General features: G+C 39.5%; 1 protein-coding gene across 11 annotated transcripts in view; it reads left to right on the plus strand.

The window, feature by feature from the left end:
• Positions 1–18,520, plus strand: part of LOC147874732 (uncharacterized) — a 206,041-nt gene extending 187,521 nt beyond the window's left edge. Inside the window, exons 1-12 of one of the 11 annotated variants that reach the window (XR_015533846.1) lie at positions 4,870–5,108; positions 5,204–5,273; positions 5,798–5,922; positions 6,966–7,210; positions 7,634–8,544; positions 9,544–9,670; positions 9,863–10,567; positions 11,880–12,031; positions 12,504–12,601; positions 13,101–13,186; positions 13,457–14,005; positions 14,187–14,419. Coding sequence is in view for 1 of the 11 variants with exons in the window: in XM_087343801.1 (XP_087199927.1) it covers positions 12,589–12,601; positions 13,101–13,186; positions 16,813–16,907; positions 18,381–18,384 (198 nt within the window). In the remaining 10 variants the exon portion in view is untranslated. Of the gene's footprint in view, positions 1–4,849; positions 5,109–5,203; positions 5,923–6,965; positions 7,211–7,633; positions 8,545–9,543; positions 9,671–9,862; positions 10,568–11,199; positions 12,032–12,503; positions 12,602–13,100; positions 13,187–13,456; positions 14,006–14,186; positions 15,465–16,812; positions 16,908–18,380 lie in introns of those variants that run through there. The other 10 variants (XR_015533847.1, XR_015533849.1, XR_015533848.1 and 7 more) reach the window with 10 other exon arrangements.
• Positions 18,521–19,230: the final 710 nt, after the last annotated feature.

Here is a 19,230-nt window from a genome sequence, read left to right on the forward strand (position 1 = left end):
AGGTTAGGTTAGGTTATTTTTTTAAATTTTCAATTTTTCGAAAATTTTCGAAAAATCGAAAAACGTGGGAAATCGTCCAAAAAGCGCACAAAACCAAAAATTTTTGAAAAATTCTGAATTCAAATTTTTTTTCGAAAATTTCGAAAATATTTAGTTTTCTTCGCGTTTCATGCCATTTACAGCCACTTTTAATTTTTTGAAAATTTCGAAAATTTTTGAAAATTTTAATTTTTTCGAAAATTTTCGAAAAATCGAAAAACTTGGGAAATCGTCCATAAAGCGCAGAAAACCAAAAAATTTTCAAAAATTCTGAATTCAAATTTTTTTTCGAAAATTTCGAAAATCTTTAGTTTTCTTCGCGTTTCATGCAATTTACAGCAACTTTTAATTTTTTGAAACTTTTTGAAAATTTTCGGAAATTTCGAAAAATGGGAAATCGTCGAAAATGGTAGGTTAGGTTAGGTTAGGTTAGGTTAGGTTAGGTTAGGTTAGGTTAGGTTAGGTTAGGTTAGGTTAGGTTAGGTTAGGTTAGGTTAGGTTAGGTTAGGTTAGGTTATTTTTTTAAATTTTCAATTTTTCGAAAATTGTCGAAAAATCGAAAAACGTGGGAAATCGTCCAAAAAGCGCACAAAACCAAAAATTTTTGAAAAATTCTGAATTCAAAATTTTTTTCGAAAATTTCGAAAATATTTAGTTTTCTTCGCGTTTCATGCCATTTACAGCCACTTTTAATTTTTTGAAAATTTCGAAAATTTTTGAAAATTTTAATTTTTTCGAAAATTTTCGAAAAATCGAAAAACTTGGGAAATCGTCCATAAAGCGCAGAAAACCAAAAAATTTTCAAAAATTCTGAATTCAAATTTTTTTTCGAAAATTTCGAAAATCTTTAGTTTTCTTCGCGTTTCATGCAATTTACAGCAACTTTTAATTTTTTGAAACTTTTTGAAAATTTTCGGAAATTTCGAAAAAAGGGAAATCGTCGAAAATGGTAGGTTAGGTTAGGTTAGGTTAGGTTAGGTTAGGTTAGGTTAGGTTAGGTTAGGTTAGGTTAGGTTAGGTTAGGTTAGGTTAGGTTAGGTTAGGTTAGGTTAGGTTAGGTTAGGTTAAATTAGGTTAGGTTAGGTTAGGTTAGGTTAGGTATGGTTAGGTTAGGTTAGGTTAGGTTAGGTTAGGTTAGGTTAGGTTAGGTTAGGTTAGGTTAGGTTAGGTTAGGTTAGGTTAGGTTAGGTTATTTTTTTAAATTTTCAATTTTTCGAAAATTTTCGAAAAATCGAAAAACGTGGGAAATTGTCCAAAAAGCGCACAAAACCAAAAATTTTTGAAAAATTCTGAATTCAAAATTTTTTTCGAAAATTTCGAAAATATTTAGTTTTCTTCGCGTTTCATGCCATTTACAGAAACTTTTAATTTTTTGAAAATTTCGAAAATTTTTGAAAATTTTAATTTTTTCGAAAATTTTCGAAAAATCGAAAAACTTGGGAAATCGTCCATAAAGCGCAGAAAACCAAAAAATTTTCAAAAATTCTGAATTCAAATTTTTTTTCGAAAATTTCGAAAATATTTAGTTTTCTTCGCGTTTCATGCCATTTACAGAAACTTTTAATTTTTTGAAAATTTCGAAAATTTTTGAAAATTTTAATTTTTTCGAAAATTTTCGAAAAATCGAAAAACTTGGGAAATCGTCCATAAAGCGCAGAAAACCAAAAAATTTTCAAAAATTCTGAATTCAAATTTTTTTTCGAAAATTTCGAAAATCTTTAGTTTTCTTCGCGTTTCATGCAATTTACAGCAACTTTTAATTTTTTGAAACTTTTTGAAAATTTTCGGAAATTTCGAAAAAAGGGAAATCGTCGAAAATGGTAGGTTAGGTTAGGTTAGGTTAGGTTAGGTTAGGTTAGGTTAGGTTAGGTTAGGTTAGGTTAGGTTAGGTTAGGTTAGGTTAGGTTAGGTTAGGTTAGGTTAGGTTAGGTTAGGTTAAATTAGGTTAGGTTAGGTTAGGTTAGGTTAGGTATGGTTAGGTTAGGTTAGGTTAGGTTAGGTTAGGTTAGGTTAGGTTAGGTTAGGTTAGGTTAGGTTAGGTTAGGTTAGGTTAGGTTAGGTTATTTTTTTAAATTTTCAATTTTTCGAAAATTTTCGAAAAATCGAAAAACGTGGGAAATTGTCCAAAAAGCGCACAAAACCAAAAATTTTTGAAAAATTCTGAATTCAAAATTTTTTTCGAAAATTTCGAAAATATTTAGTTTTCTTCGCGTTTCATGCCATTTACAGAAACTTTTAATTTTTTGAAAATTTCGAAAATTTTTGAAAATTTTAATTTTTTCGAAAATTTTCGAAAAATCGAAAAACTTGGGAAATCGTCCATAAAGCGCAGAAAACCAAAAAATTTTCAAAAATTCTGAATTCAAATTTTTTTTCGAAAATTTCGAAAATATTTAGTTTTCTTCGCGTTTCATGCCATTTACAGAAACTTTTAATTTTTTGAAAATTTCGAAAATTTTTGAAAATTTTAATTTTTTCGAAAATTTTCGAAAAATCGAAAAACTTGGGAAATCGTCCATAAAGCGCAGAAAACCAAAAAATTTTCAAAAATTCTGAATTCAAATTTTTTTTCGAAAATTTCGAAAATCTTTAGTTTTCTTCGCGTTTCATGCAATTTACAGCAACTTTTAATTTTTTGAAACTTTTTGAAAATTTTCGGAAATTTCGAAAAAAGGGAAATCGTCGAAAATGGTAGGTTAGGTTAGGTTAGGTTAGGTTAGGTTAGGTTAGGTTAGGTTAGGTTAGGTTAGGTTAGGTTAGGTTAGGTTAGGTTATGTTAGGTTAGGTTAGGTTAGGTTAGGTTAGGTTAGGTTAGGTTTGGTTAGGTTAGGTTAAGTTAGGTTAGGTTAGGTTAGGTTAGGTTACGTTAGGTTAGGTTAGGTTAGGTTAGGTTAGGTTATTTTTTTAAATTTTCAATTTTTCGAAAATTTTCGAAAAATCGAAAAACGTGGGAAATCGTCCAAAAAGCGCACAAAACCAAAAATTTTTGAAAAATTCTGAATTCAAAATTTTTTTCGAAAATTTCGAAAATATTTAGTTTTCTTCGCGTTTCATGCCATTTACAGCCACTTTTAATTTTTTGAAAATTTCGAAAAATTTTGAAAATTTTAATTTTTTCGAAAATTTTCGAAAAATCGAAAAACGTGGGAAATCGTCCATAAAGCGCAGAAAACCAAAAAATTTTCAAAAATTCTGAATTCAAATTTTTTTTCGAAAATTTCGAAAATCTTTAGTTTTCTTCGCGTTTCATGCCATATACAGCAACTTTTAATTTTTTGAAAATTTTTGAAAATTTCAATTTTTTCGGAAATTTTCGGAAATTTCGAAAAACGGGAAATCGTCGAATAAGCTAGGTTAGGTTAGGTTAATTTAGGTTAGGTAAGGTTAGGTTAGGTTAGGTTAGGTTACGTTAGGTTAGGTTAGGTTAGGTTAGGTTACGTTACGTTAGGTTAGGTTAGGTTAGTTTAGGTTAGGTTAGGTTACGTTAGGTTACGTTAGGTTAGGTTAGGTTAGGTTAGGTTACGTTAGGTTAGGTTAGGTTAGGTTAGGTTAGGTTATTTTTTTAAATTTTCAATTTTTAGAAAATTTTCGAAAAATCGAAAAACGTGCGAAATCGTCCAAAAAGCGCACAAAGCAAAAAAATTTTGAAAAATTCTGAATTCAAATTTTTTTCGAAAATTTCGAAAATATTTAGTTTTCTTCGCGTTTCATGCCATTTGCAGCCACTTTTTTAAATTTTTTGAAAATTTCGAAAAAAATTTAAAATTTCAATTTTTTCGAAAATTTTCAAAAAATCGAAAATGTGGGAAATCGTCCAAAAAGCGCACAAAACCAAAAAATTTTCAAAAATTCTGAATTCAAATTTTTTTTCGAAAATTTCGAAAATCTTTAGTTGGGTGTCTTATAGATGCTCGTGAAGTACAACCTGGTGGCATAGGGGCTGTGTAGTGGCGACATATGCAATAATCGTTTATAGTGCTTCTTTCATTGAGCTGTAGTTTACGAAATCCCACCTGTTTTCATAATTGATGGAAGATATTTAGATTATGGAAATGTTTATTAGTTGGTGTCTTATAGGTGATGTTGGTCGGACTTTTCAAATGACTCAGGTCGCGAGACGTTTTCGCCCTTCTGCAAAATTACTTGTGAGAAATTATCGCGCAGGGAGAATGTCGGTGCTGAATTTGCGTGATGTCTTGAGTGCCAACATGAAATGTGAGGAGGATAAGTTCGTGTTGGAAACGACATGGACGATTTCACTGGGTGATTTATAGGTAGACGTGCAGGTATTCAAGAGTTGTGTCTGGTATCAATCTGAGCAGGGTGTCGAAGGTTGCTCTGTGCAGTAACATAACGGCGACCGACAGGTTATGTGACAAATGTGCCCTAGGATGTAGGCGATGTAGATGCAAATTGTGGGCTACTTGTTTCATAGTGCTTCGTGCGAAGTTGATTGAGCTGTAGTTTATTGGGTGTGGTTGGATTCATAAATTATTTTATGATTTTTGAGGTTATGGAAGTGATTGGTAGTTGGTTTCTTATAGGCGAAGTTGGTAGCTCGTTTCGCCTTAATTTTTTTCTTTACTTCCTCTCGTTTTTAAAGGAGAAGATGTGTCACTAATGGTAGTCACGGAATAAAGTTTGAGGTCTTCATAATTTTACAGTCTTTGGAGTGGTATTTCAGTCAGCATTTGGTTCGGCAGTGCCGTGTAGTGTTCGCGGACGTTCATGTACCTCAGGTGTATTGTCGGTAGATGACAGGACAGTTCGTCAGGGTGCGCACATATTGATCATTGAATATCCCTCATGCTCCGCCGGTGGCGGAATGTGTTCTCTGTTTTTCAGACGTTGCCGTCCCTGCGTGCGAGAAAATGGCGCAGCTCCTCTGCTGTTATTGTTTACTTCGGACGGCGTGATGGTAGGATGCATGCCCAGTCGAGTGCAGCTTTACTCTCTTATATTTCCAATGCTTGCAAGTTTATTTTAACTGATGTTTGTCATCTTTCTCCTGTGTGAAGTACGTAAAGTGGGAAATATTTTGGTTGCACGAAAGGCCGGATTAGTTGCCAGTAGGTTATTAATGTGGTGTAGAGTGCCTTCGTAGTAAGAATTAATACTGGTCTCTCAATGCGGATGTTTATTTCTGTACATGGTTTTGTTTCAGGTAGGCGTGAATGCAAGCATATGGGATACTTCAGCCGTTATGCAGTTTCGAGTCCATCATTACTACGGAGGTAGCAAGACTTTGCTCCGGTAGCTGACATGACCATTGTGCATGATGGACACAATTCATCAGTCGATGCGATTGGGATGACCCACAGACTCGTGGTGGCAGCCTCTGTTTTTGTGACTTGCATGTGGAAATTCAGTAGCTGTTGATTTAAATTTGTGCAAGAGCTTATCGCAGTGAAGAAGCTAGAAGTAAGCAGCTAGGGTTACAGGTTGTAATGTTGGTTATGTGGCCACCACACCACACCACACCACAGTTGCCCACTTTTGATTCCTAGTGACCAAGTATGGGGTGTTCGTAGCATGCCTCACAATGCCACAAGGAAGACCTCAGGCCCTCGTGCGATTATATACCTTGCTTTCCGAGGAGGTGTACTGTTATAGATTTAGTGGGAGTGCCTAGTCTGTCTCAAAGAGGAGTTTGAGATCAGGGCATGTGCTGAGTAGCAACTTTCATGTGAACTGTAGCTGTAGTGTGTGTTTACTGGCATCAACGAAGACATGGAGGACCAATTTGTCTGAATATCAGTGTTTCAGAAGATCAGTTGTGTGCGTGATGGGGAAGCAGCTTTTTTGGAGTTGGAGATGTGAAGAACGAAACAGAAGGAAGCACCTGGAGTGTTTGTTACTTGGATAAGGAATTGCATTATTCAGGTATGTTAGAGAGTAGAGTTTGTTTGCATTCCATAGATCCTTCTTAGGAGTAATCCAAAGGCTGCAGTACAAGTCATTTCATACAATAAACATAAACTTCAGGACTTCATTCAATATACGTAAACCTCGGTACTTTTGACACAATTACAAGAACGTGTTTCACATATGAATGTACATAACCTTCAGATTTTGCAATTCAAGTATGAAAGCTAATTTCAGTGCAGGCTTGAATACATTTATATCACAATTTAGAGTTTTAATTGTTGGTTGGTGATTATTAAATAACTTGACACGTGTAAAGTACACTCCTCTTTGACATTTAGCAGGGTTTACATCTTGTAATTAAATTATGTACATCTGTATTTCTTTTAAAATTATCCAACTTTTCCACCACAAATGATAGCAAGCAGAGTATAAATTCACTTGCAAGTGGAAGTATATTAAATTTACGAAATAATTCTCTACAAGGTAAGCTGCTTTTGACACCTGCCATTGTTGTGATTATTTTCTTTTGCATGTAAAAAGCCTTATTACTGTCTGTTGAATTCCCCCAAAATATTAATCCATAAGACACCACAGAGTGGAAATAAGCAAAGTAAACTAGCTTTATAGTATCTATTGTCATGGGTGGTATGACTGTTCTGATGGCAAGGCACGCAGAGCTTAATTAGGGAATAATATACTCAGTGTGCTTCTTCCAATCTGAGGTGTTGTCAACTTGTAAGCCAAGGAAATTGTTTGTTTCAACTTCCGCGATTAATTTCTCATCACCGTAACCTCTCCTTTTGCCTCTGTACGTAGGTACATGCACATTCACAACATTCCCTAGGGTGGAATGCTCACCTCGGGAGCTTACAGAGTTGTTCACGCCGACATTGTCGGTGCCCCGGCATATTCCTGCAGGCAGTCCACATCCCTTCTGTACTCACGTTTTCGGGCATATGTATTGTGCAGTGTTGATGGATGTCGTTCCGTGCGCCGTGATGTCCGCTCGCTTGCTCTGTGTTGGGGTACTGAAGTATGTATTTTCATTAATGTTCTAGGACACCGGCCATGCCGTCATCATGAAGTTACCTCCTTCAGTTCCCTCTGGGTGTTCTGTTTGACAAGGCTGGGGTGAAGAACCAGAACGATATTGGCCGCAGTTAGATGACCTGTTACTGGCGAGTAAAACCTCTGTGTTGTGCGCCAGACACAAGATAGGGCGTTGGACCAACATTTCTCAAAGAGAGAGCATATTAATTGGCTCACAAAGTGCAGCTTATGTATAGAGCTACAATAACTTGATGTGAGTGAGTGTGTGTGTGTGTGTGTCTGTCTGTCTGTTCATAAGAGGCACCAGTACAAGAAGTAGGACACTGTCTTCTGACTTCATATCACAAAGAATATTAACTGGATGAATATTCGGAATATGTACCAAGTTGGAAGAGGAATACTTTTTCTGCCAAGCAACGGTAATGCTCTGACAGAGGCTGACTGCATGTTGGATGTTTGTTCTTACGTGTCTAATCCCCTGTATGTCTATGAACGGCATTCCCCCCCGCCCCCATTTCAGATTAAGTATTTGAATAAGCAGGAGGCACCCATTAGATAAAATAAGTTGGCATGAGATTGTTCCATTTCGGACGACTTTGCCTCCAATGTCTGTGAAAGTGGCCCCTTGAGATTCTAGATTTCTTGTGTATCTTACACCTTTCCTGGTATATTGCAGGAGGAGTGCACCAACACTAGACAGACTGACATCCGAGAGAAGACCGCTTGTGTTCCCGATGGTTGGCCGTCCTGTTGCTGAGTGCGTACATGGAGAAGAGGACTGAATGCAGCATGTAAATTTTGTGTGCCTCTGGAGAGGTGGTGCAGTTTTCTGTTATTTAACCCATTGACAGGGGCTTGCTCTGTTGTGGTAATTGTGTTGCAAGTGTGATAGCAACTTAGATATGAATCATGTGAACGTGTAAGGTGTGGATGTCTAGTTATGTGTGTGGGGTGTTCTACGGAGTGTAGTAAAATAGTAGAAATGTCGGCCGCAATCACATTGCGTTGATAAGAGTCTGCTTCATAGTGTGGTGGCCAACACATCTCGGAATGAGAGAGAGTTTGTCATGTGTGACAGGCTGTAAGTTGCAGGTGCTCTTGGCTTTGGCCGCAGCTTGTCACCAAAGATGTGATTCCTCTTCCTGGAAAGAATATGTTATTTCGTTTTATCTGCTTCATCCCATTTCACATTCTCAGTTCAAGCTAATGCCACAGGAAGATCTTCAAAACGTCAGTCATTGTGAATCTGTTCGGAAGCAGATGGGGGGGGCTCTGCAGTTTCACTCGTTTAGGAAGTGCGGTGATGAAGATCTCTGGCATAGCTATACCGGACAGTCTTGATAATAGTGGGTGTCCGTTCTCTGACCCAGGAGGGCTTTAAAAGTGTGCTGACCACGCATTACTTAGTTTGTATTTTCTTCATGTAAATCTGTAAAGAGATGTCAAAGCGGGAGGTAACGGGAATACTTAGTGATCATCACCGAGAGGGAGTTTCCAAACAGTCGTTAACGGGAGATGCGCAATAGCAGTTGTCCTATGATCGAAAAGTGTGACTTGCCAGTGATGAGATTGCTTTTTGTAAGTCAGGTAAGTGCAATGAGTTTTATGGATTCTGTGTGATTTTCTGCAAGTGGTTTTCAGCGAATATTGCCGGCATTAATTTTGTTGGTAGTGTATTAAGTGTTGATTGCTGCATGTGCCAAAATGAAGTCTGACGAAGGGAAGTTGGTGTTGTTGAAGTACGGTCACCAGTGGGCTGGGTCGTTGGGTGTGTTATAGATGCTCGTGAAGTACAACCTGGTGGCAGAGGGGCTGTGTAGTGGCGACATATGCAATAATCGTTTATAGTGCTTCGTTCATTGAGCTGTAGTTTACGAAATCCCACAATTACTTGTGAGAAATTATCGCGCAGGGAGAATGTCGGTGCTGAATTTGCGTGATGTCTTGAGTGCCAACATGAAATGTGAGGAGGATAAGTTCGTGTTGGAAAGGACGTGGACGATTTCACTGGGTGATTTATAGGTAGACGTGCATGTATTCAAGATTTGTGTCTGGTATCAATCTGAGCAGGGTGTCGAAGGTTGCTCTGTGCAGTAACATTCCGGCGACCGAGAGGTTATGTGACAAATGTGCCCTAGGATGTAGGCGATGTAGATGCAAATTGTGGGCTACTTGTTTCATAGTGCTTCGTGCTAAGTTGATTGAGCTGTAGTTTATTGGGTGTGGTTGGATACATAAATTATATTATGATTTTTGAGGTTATGGAAGTGATTGGTAGTTGGTTTCTTATAGTTGGTAGCTCGTTTCGCCTTTTTTTTTTCTTTACTTCCTGTCGTTTTTAAGGGAGAAGATGTGTCACTAATGGTAGTCACGGAATAAAGTTTGAGGTCTTCATAATTTTACAGTCTTTCGAGTGGTATTTCAGTCAGCATTTGGTTCGGCAGTGCCGTGTAGTGTTCGTGGACGGGCATGTACCTCAGGTGTATTGTCGGTAGATGACAGGACAGTTCGTCAGGGTGCGCACATATTGATCATTGAATATGCCTCATGCACCGCCGGTGACGGGATGTGTTCGCTGTTTTTCAGACGTTGCCGTCCCTGCGTGCGAGAAAATGGCGCAGCTCCTCTGCTGTTATTGTTTACTTCGGACGGCGTGATGGTAGGATGCATGGCCAGTCGAGTGCAGCTTTACTCTCATATATTGCCAGGGCTTGTAAGTTTATTTGAACTGATGTTTGTCATCTTTCTCCTGTGTGAAGTACGTAAAGTGGGAAATATTTTGGTTGCACGAAAGGCCGGATTAGTTGCCAGTAGGTTATTAATGTGGTGTAGAGTGCCTTCGTAGTAAGAATTAATACTGGTCTCTCAATGCGGATGTTTATTTCTGTACATGGTTTTGTTTCAGGTAGGCGTGAATGCAAGCATATGGGATACTTCAGCCGTTATGCAGTTTCGAGTCCATCATTACTACGGAGGTAGCAAGACTTTGCTCCGGTAGCTGACATGACCATTGTGCGTGATGGACACAATTCATCAGTCGATGCGGTTGGGATGACCCACAGACTCGTGGTGGCAGCCTCTGTTTTTGTGACTTGCATGTGGAAATTCAGTAGCTGTTGATTTAAATTTGTGCAAGAGCTTATCGCAGTGAAGAAGCTAGAAGTAAGCAGCTAGGGTTACAGGTTGTAATGTTGGTTACGTGGCCACTGCACCACAGTTGCCCACTTTTGATTCCTAGTGACCAAGTATGGGGTGTTCGTATGATGCCTCACAATGCCACAAGGAAGACCTCAGGCCCTCGTGCGATTACCTTGCTTTCCGAGGAGGTGTACTGTTATAGATTTAGTGGGAGTGCCTAGTCTGTCTCAAAGAGGAGTTTGAGATCAGGGGATGTGCTGAGTAGCAACTTTCATGTGAACTGTAGCTGTAGTGTGTGTGGACTGGTTTCAACGAAGACATGGCAGACCAATTTGTCTGAATATCAGCGTTTGAGAAGATCAGTTGTGTGCGTGATGGGGAAGCAGCTTATTTGGAGTTGGAGTTGTGAAGAACCAGACAGAACGAAGCACCTGGAGTGTTTGTGACTTGGATAAGGAATTGCATTATTCAGGTATGTTAGAGAGTAGAGTTTCTTTGCATTCCATAGATCCTTCTTAGGACTAAACCATGGGATGCAGAGCAAGTCATTTCATACAGTAAACATAAACTTCAGGACTTCATTCAATATACTTTTGACACAATTACAAGAACGTGTTTCACATATGAATGTACATAACCTTCAGATTTTGCAATTCAAGTATGAAAGCTAATTTCAGTGCAGGCTTGAATACATTTATATCACAATTTAGAGTTTTAATTGTTGGTTGGTGATTATTAAATAACTTGACACGTGTAAAGTACACTCCTCTTTGACATTTAGCAGGGTTTACATCTTGTAATTAAATTATGTACATCTGTATTTCTTTTAAAATTATCCAACTTTTCCACCACAAATGATAGCAAGCAGAGTATAAATTCACTTGCAAGTGGAAGTATATTAAATTTACGAAATTATTCTCTATAAGGTAAGCAGCTTTTGACACCTGCCATTGTTGTGATTATTTTCTTTTGCATGTAAAAAGCCTTATTAGTGTGTGTGATAAGGAATTGCATTATTGAGGTATGTTAGAGAGTAGAGTTTCTTTGCATTCCATAGATCCTTCTTAGGAGTAATCCAAAGGATGCAGTACAAGTCATTTCATACAATAAACATAAACTTCAGGACTTCATTCAATATATGTAAACCTCAGTACTTTTGACACAATGCAAGGACGTGTTTCACATGTGAATGTACATAACCTTCAGATTCTGCAATACAGGTATTAAAAAAAATTACAAATTAATATACATAAACCTCAGAATTTTAAATAGAAATGCAAAACCACTTTAAATATAGATTATAGATATACATAAAACTGAAGAAATTTCAGCAGAGGTGAAATAAACTGCAGAATGGAAAGTGTGAGTGATGAGGTGACCTCTCAATGCACGCTTGAACACCTTTAAATCATTTAGAGTTTAAATTGTTGGTGGAAGATTATTAAATAACTTGGTACGCGTATAGTACGTTCCTTTTTGACGTTTATTAGGGTTAGCATAGACTATACAAAAATTATATGCTTGTAGTTAATTTTTATTTCAATGTTGTTGAGATTTGTCAAACTTGTTTCCACTTGCAAAATAAAAGTCTAGGTGTCCATGAAACCCAAAGTTTCTGGAAATAAATATGACATGCGCCCTGATGTGGAGAAAAGGTGTTTAGAGTATTACAGTAAGTGCAGTACGTGAAAGTATTATAACAATGCCGCATGGAAGTTACTGTAACTAAAACATTTGACTTCCCTTACTCGTTATAACTTGAAACTGTTGGTTGTGTTTTCCAGTTCGTGGAGACAGCATCTAGTGCTCAGAAGTCAAGCACGACGGATCCGTTCTACCGTCGTCAGTGCTGGGAAATAATTTGCTGTTTCTTGGTGGCATCCCTGAATTTTAATGATGATGAGAATAGAGCGCAGCAGCTTTTCTCCTGTCCAAGGTATATAAGAGCAGTTGGAGGCAGAAGAATATTGTCAAACTAACCTCATTCTTGATATTAAAATAGTGTACAAAATAAAAGATGTTTTTCCAGCCTGATGGTACTAACATGACATAACAGATTGTTAATCACTGGCTTTTCTTCGCAGAATTGTAAGCGAGTCCCAAGGCAGTCTATGAGGCACTGATATAGATTTTTCTCTGAGCACCCAGAACTCATTATTTACTGGTACAGTGAGCCCGTTAGAGGCTGTATCACAATTAGTTTGGGTTTAGTATCCTGCCAGTACCAGGAGGCTTCTACAAGTAATGTGTTTCTTTGTCATATCATAAACCCAGATTTCCCATTTGCTCTGTGCCTCTTACATCAGTTGCTGATTTAGGAAGCAGCTACTGCATTGGCCACTGTTGTGACCATTGAACATTAGGATGTGAGTGTAATTATCTTTACTCATTGTGATTCGCTGTTGCAGTTTTGATGATCCACATGTGGAGATCTCCGCAGTCCATTGGATTCCGTACAGATTGCAGGACAAGCAAGCCAGAGCCACTCACCAGATGGCAGTCACAGGTAAGTTCATCCATTTGAGTAAATTGTTTAATAAACTTCTTTTCTGAATTATAATGCCATTATTGAAAGAAGAAGACCTTTTTTCCTGAAAGGTAGCAAATGGTTTTAATGAAATGAAGAACTTGTCTATTTCTTCTATTGACACTACAAAGAAACAATGAAGAACGTGATTTTTCTTTGCCAGTTTAAGGAACCACATTTTGAGGCTGACCTCCACATAGTTCTATAATTGAGAATGCATGGAGTGTACCTCCATGCTCCCACTGCCTCATGGCATTGCGCTTAGTCACAAGGATAACTTCAGCTGATATAGCGAACCATTAAATGTTTAAAAATCATAATCGGTGTTGGTTTTCTGTAAGTCCAAGTGGTGTTAGAACCCAAAGACCACTGTGAGAACCTGAAATCTCTCTTAAAACCACATTTAGTATGTGAACTTGTTGAAAGCGTCTGCTTCATATCTGGAAAAGCCAGTAAGGCCTGTTGTGTATGTTGGTAGGAGTGTTTGTTGCTGCAGCCATGAAAGAGTTACGACGGTGTTCCTTGTGTGTCACTACACAATGGTGGCGATATCACAGGAAGCTGGTGAGTTCAGTTTTATAAATTTAGATTGTTCAACATTGAAACAATTTATATTACTGATGGTGAAGTTTCCACCTTTGCTTCCAGAAGGCATTATAAAGTGGCATTACTGATGGTGATATGGAAAATAAATCTAATTGATACGGCTACCTCTTGCCCCTTGTCGGTTGAATTCACCTTAGTAGTAGAAGTGCTACAGATGTTGGCTGTGTTGTAGTGGCTTGCCATTTCTTAATCTTTCATTTACGTCCTTTCTCCATGACATCAAAACAGGCGAACCTGAAGGGCATGGACCGACTGGTGTTTATAGACTCCCTTGCTGTCATAATGGGGCACGAGGAGAGGGAGCCGTGTAAGGCGGGACACCTCGGCTCCAAACAGACGGCAAGCGAACTGTTCGTTAAATATCCACTGAATCAGTGGCAAGGGAAGTTGCGTGGGTCTGACGTGATGTGTGTGAGTTGTAGAGTTTGTAGTTGCAGTATTATGACGTGTGGAAGCAACAAGTACCTCCGAGTCTTAAAGAGTGCTCGGGTGACCGCACGCCCACAAGTTTGTGCAGAGGCTACTCACTTCTTGATATACAGCGAGAACGTAGGCTCCCGGATTAAGTTGTTGTTGGGGGTGGCCCGCGAGGGGCCTTGGGACCCTTCCTGGAAGGACAGACCCAAAATGCCGTCAACTGGTGCTTGGTAAAAACCGTTCGCTGGCACGAACGCGAAGTCAGGGATGCGGATTCCTCCCACCTGTAACGCATGGATTGCGACTTGTATGCGCCCTGTGAGCTGTGTGAAACAGCTGAACAGCGTACATGTTTAAAATGTGGGTTTCTTGTGTATTTTTGTTTCGCTTTACATGTGGTCTTTCTTTCTCTCGAAGGCTTGTGCTTGCAGAAAATGTTTCTAGAATTACGTTTTTCAATAATATTGTCATGTCACATTCTCTTCCATGGTAAATTGAAACATTTTTGTGAACTAAATATGTTGGAAATTTGTCTTTCTAGATTGTGACGCCTTGTAGTCTTGTACCTGGTGACCAAGGTGGAATGCTGAGGCAATGCATTTCTCCGAAACCTGTTGGATTAGACGGCGTCACAACTCAGAAGACCGCAGTCCACATTATGGCCGCAGCGAAAACTTCTCACCTGCGTGAAATAGCTTATGACACTGATTATGCAGAGGAGAGCAATTTATTTATTTTTTTCGCAAAAAATAAATTGTCGTTTTCACCAGTGAACACTTTACTTGCAATGCAAACATGTTAACAACTGGAGCCTGGGTTTTCTGAACTGAGTACGAGGGTTGATGATTCATACTCACTGTCAGCGTATCCTTGGCAACAGGACCGTACACTTTTATCTCGGCGTACGACAGGGAGATGTTTCCGTACTGCTTCTCCAGGTGGTACGTGTCTGACAGGTTCGCCCTGAAGACGTCGTGGTACTCTGCAGCACAAGAGAAACGCACGCGGATTAACGAGAAACTTGGGCCTGTCACCTAGAGAGAGTCCGACTCTGGAGTCCTCGTCAGTTCTACGCACATCCTCACAATTTATTTCCCGAGAAAAATCGTGGTTCGTGTTTACGTTGTTCGTAAGTTTGCTTAGTTATTCCGGTCTAAATCTGGCAAAGAAACTTAAAATAGACCACGACCTCTTTCTTGTCTCTCTCTCTCTAATTCCGAAAAATCTAATAATTCATTTCATTGTTACATGACTCTTGTCGTTGATACAGCGTCTTTGAAACCGAATGAGCATGTACACAATATTATCTGCCAGTGTGTGTATTTACTCTGAATGTCCCCGCCTAAATCTCCCTTCATTTTATCGCAAGTACAAACGTACAATATTCGTTTGGTATGATTATTAATTCAAAATGGACCCTTGTAAGTGCCACAGCGTTCCGGAAGGGTTTCGCTCGAGTTCCTGGGGTTGAGAGAGAGGGTGGAGGTTCCCAGGCATTGCTCACTCGCCCTTCTTCAAAACTCATTGTGTCTGTGTATTCAGTTCCCACCCGGAAGATACACATGTTCATCGCAAAGATCAGTAATATCTTAAGCATTTACTGAGGCAACAGATTTGTCCGTGACAGAATGGGGCGTCACCTGCCGCTGAGCTGCGAAGATTGTGTTCGAAGTTTCATCGATTTTGGCTACGTACTGCAGTAATACGGCGTCGACTTGCACATCTCGACGGACCCGTGTCCATCAGCACCCTGAACCCTTGGGGAGGAGTCCCTAGGTAGATCTGCCCCAGAAGTCCGATCTGAAATAAAAGTCGAAGAGTAAGAACAAATGAATTGCTGCTAAATTCTTGCAATGTGTTCACATTTCGGTGTTTGTTAATTTCTCATTTCTGGATAAATTTTGTAAAGGATAATTGAATTTGGTGATCAGTTTTTACAAATGTTGCTAGGAGGGGGTTCCTTGGACCTCAGTCGAGCGGAAAAATTATTTGTGGCCTGAGGGCAGAGAAAAGTTTGACCACCCCGATTCAGTCTCGCGACAGGATTCCGTGGCGGCCTCTTGAAGACACGGGAACACGCCTTAGGGCTACATGACAGACGAGGCCACTCAAAAGACAGTCGTCTTCTCAGGAAGGGCTCTGCCCCGTGGATGCTACGCGTTTTATCTACTTACTTTGGGAGCCATTATCACTTCCTCGGTGGTGCCATCTGCTGCTATAATCTGGTGTTTTTCGGCGCCCCGAAAAACTACTTGTTGTAAAGGAACCCTGTTTAGACAGAAAACAAGAACACAAGAGTCAGAAGCTGCGCGTTTTTGTATTGCTATGTCCCGGTTTTCCGTGCGTTCTTTTCCACTCCATTAGACTATGGCATACCCGAGAAACACCCCTCGCTTTCTTTCTGAGTAAATTTTTGTAGCGGCCGGATTGCTGTAATCGTAGATTTTAACACTTTGCATTCTGCTTCTGTTAAAAACCTTTTTCTGTTTGTGTGTTTTCATGGTAACATGTACTTTACGCTATTGAAAAGCCCAAATAGTTAACTTTAATGTTGAGAGACGGCGATCACGTTTATTTTTCTGATCTTATTCACCTGACAAACCCAGATCGAAAAAGCCAGTACTTCTAACGATATTTGTCGTGCGTAACATGCAAAGACTTCCCTGCCCTCTCTTTGTGGAAGACCGTACTAAGTACCGACTGTCGAATCGCAGACAAGCAGTCGCCCTGACGATGGAAATAGTCAGAATTGTTGGACGGTTTAAATGATGAGATTTCTAGATCAATTCGTGATGTTTCACAGGATTACCTCTTTATATACATAGATTGATCTAAGCAATAATGCTGTTGAACTTTATGCGGGTAGGGGGGGGACTTGCGCTATTTGAATATCACCTCGTGCTCTGATTTTACCCGCAGGTGTTCATGTAATATCTCACTGTGTTCAGGTAAATATGTGTCGAAGTCCGCTGGGACTACGAACGGCAGCAACTGTCGCTGTGATCGCACATAGCGGATAGGGCGTGCTGGCGGCATAGTCGCCAGATACCCTCACCGTATTTAGTTCGTTCTGCACGTGTGTCTGAATGGCCTAGTGCCTTTCTTAACACGTGTTAATTGCTTAATTTCCCCAGTTTAAATTCTAACAGTATTTTCATTTCTTCTAGAACTCACCTTACTACGTCGTGGCAGGATGTGGCAACCACGAAGAGGACGACGACGAGCAGTTGAACAGCAGACATCTTGGTGGTGTTGCTTCCAGGTGAGAATGAGGCACACAGCTCCTCCGCTAGCTTATATACCAGCCCTCTCACGATTGCCTGACACCATACGTCTCCTTAGAGGCAGGTGATACTTAATGGCGCGCTCGTGCCTTCTCGAAGTTGGCACCAGCTGGTTGGTGTGTCACATAATTTAAATTTGAATTTGTCTGAAACAGGCATAAGTTATTAACCATTTGGTGTAAGCAATGCAAAATGAATAATTGACAGTCTTGTTAGTTTTGTAGCGACATTAAGAGAAGGCAGGCTGGTATAGTAATGAGTCTTACGAAAATTAGTCAGGAAAGTGTGTAGGAATGTAGAGTGAAGTCCTGGTGTGATCTTCCTTGTGCGTGTAGCGATAGTGCCGCAAAATGTAGAAGATTGTTTGCCAGAATTTTGTGTGGGGTATTGGTTTGACTTATTTGGCTGGATTCTTTCTTTTCGACTCCGGTGCTTTGAACATGTGGTTAAAGATTGTTGACCTGGAAATGATATGATGTAGGTTTAGTGTTTGTGGACCACCTTTGCTGCTCCCTCATAAATATATTTTTGCATAACTCCCTCCTTCTCTCATCTTAGGCTCCCATATCCCCTACCACTTAAACCCTCTGTAATTTTTTTTAGAGGGCAGAAATCAGTTAGGTAAAGCATAGAATACCAAACCCGTTTCTGCCCTCCTTTTATTTCTACAACTTAATACTACTGTAAGAATCCGCTGGGTCTCGAACTGCCGACGTCGTCCTCCGCAGTCTCGTACGTTGCCTCTTCGGCTACGAGGCGTGTGGTAGATTGGGATTCTGGTTCGATTACTTATGTCGATGCAGTACGTAGTTTATTCGTTCGCTACTAGATTTCGTTGTGGCCAAGTTCGCAGACAGAGAGAGAAAAAGGAAGATAGCAGTTGGTAAGATTTGTTGCGTGAATCTAGTCTTTGGAGGTGTGGTATGACTGGAGTATGTAGGTTGTGTGTAGCGAGTTGTTAGTGTTTCGCCTTGGGAGATGTTTGCGTGCTACATTTATTTCAGTTCATAATGGCAAATATTCAGTCTCTTAAAATGCCATAATGCAAGAATCATTGCTGTAAGTTTCTGTGTGCGAACAGTGATATTGGTGGGCTGTTATTAGGTTACGGAATAAGAGACTGGAAATTATGGGGTGTTCTCATTTGTAGGTTGAGGTTATGTGTCGATGATTGTCGAGGAATGATTAAATGAACGCCACGAGGCATTGATAAGTGACATTTATATACTCAGAAGTGTTTATTATTTGCGGGTTTGGTGCCTTGTACAGTTACTCGAATAATTTCAATATGTTTACCTTTGAACGTGAATTAATGCTTGTTTAGCAATGCTGCATGTATGGTGTGCCCCGAGAACAAAAGTGCATATTCAATCAACTGCGTCATCAGAATGCTGTTTGGGTGGGGAAACTTGATAGTTAAAAGTGAATGCATTTTGTCTTTCTGGGAATAGCTGAGGAGAAGAAGCTTAATTGATCCTTGGGATTCAACTGAGGGGAAAGCTGTCTGTCACCTGACCAGCCTGCTGCTTGCCAGGAAATCAGTGGAGTATGTTCAGTACACTTGGCAGGCTCACTTCATATCGCAACAGAAACTTGGCTGTGATCACGAAGGGCACTCCTGTCTGCTACAGATTTATCTGTCTCAACTTGATGTGCACTGTGTAAGTACACGAGCAATATGATGTATTAGATGTGCTTGTCATGTGATAGAGTTAAGTCTGTCCAAGAATATGTGTCACTGTTCATCATTACAGTGCCATATTTAACTTGGTTGTTGTATTTCCTGGTGATCAGATTTTGAATATCACCATATTTGTGGAAAAAAGAAAGGCTTTAATGCTCAGAAAAACTAAAATATGTAGCAGTAACAAATCAGTGACAACCGAAGTTGCATGGGACTGATGTGATGTGTGTGTGGGAAGGAGATGTAGAGTTTTTAGTGACAGTATTATGAAGTGGTGTGGAATAATGTCAGCCCATACGGCTATTTTTTTAGGGGGGTGGTGGGGAAGAAGAGAAAGGTTGTAATATGAATCTGTAAGAGAGGGAGTTTAATTTTTGTCAGGTGGCTGGTTGTGTCACAGTCGTGACCCATATTTAAAGTGATAACTTGTGAATGGGTTTGTAGTGATCATGACAAAATTTGCCTTGTGAAAATGGAAGGTGCTTGTTCATTGGCTAAGATAGAAGTGTTATCTGTGTGGTGAAGTAAAACTGTGTGTTCTTAGAGGAGTGTGATGCATGTATGGAGGTATCTTGTTTTGTTGAATGTGAATGTATTTTCACTTTTTAGGAGTAGCG

Source organism: Zootermopsis nevadensis, unplaced genomic scaffold (genome assembly GCF_977971745.1).
Source record: "Zootermopsis nevadensis isolate Lab colony 2312 unplaced genomic scaffold, Znev_1.0 Znev_ptg000006l, whole genome shotgun sequence".
Lineage (NCBI taxonomy): Eukaryota > Metazoa > Arthropoda > Insecta > Blattodea > Termopsidae > Zootermopsis > Zootermopsis nevadensis.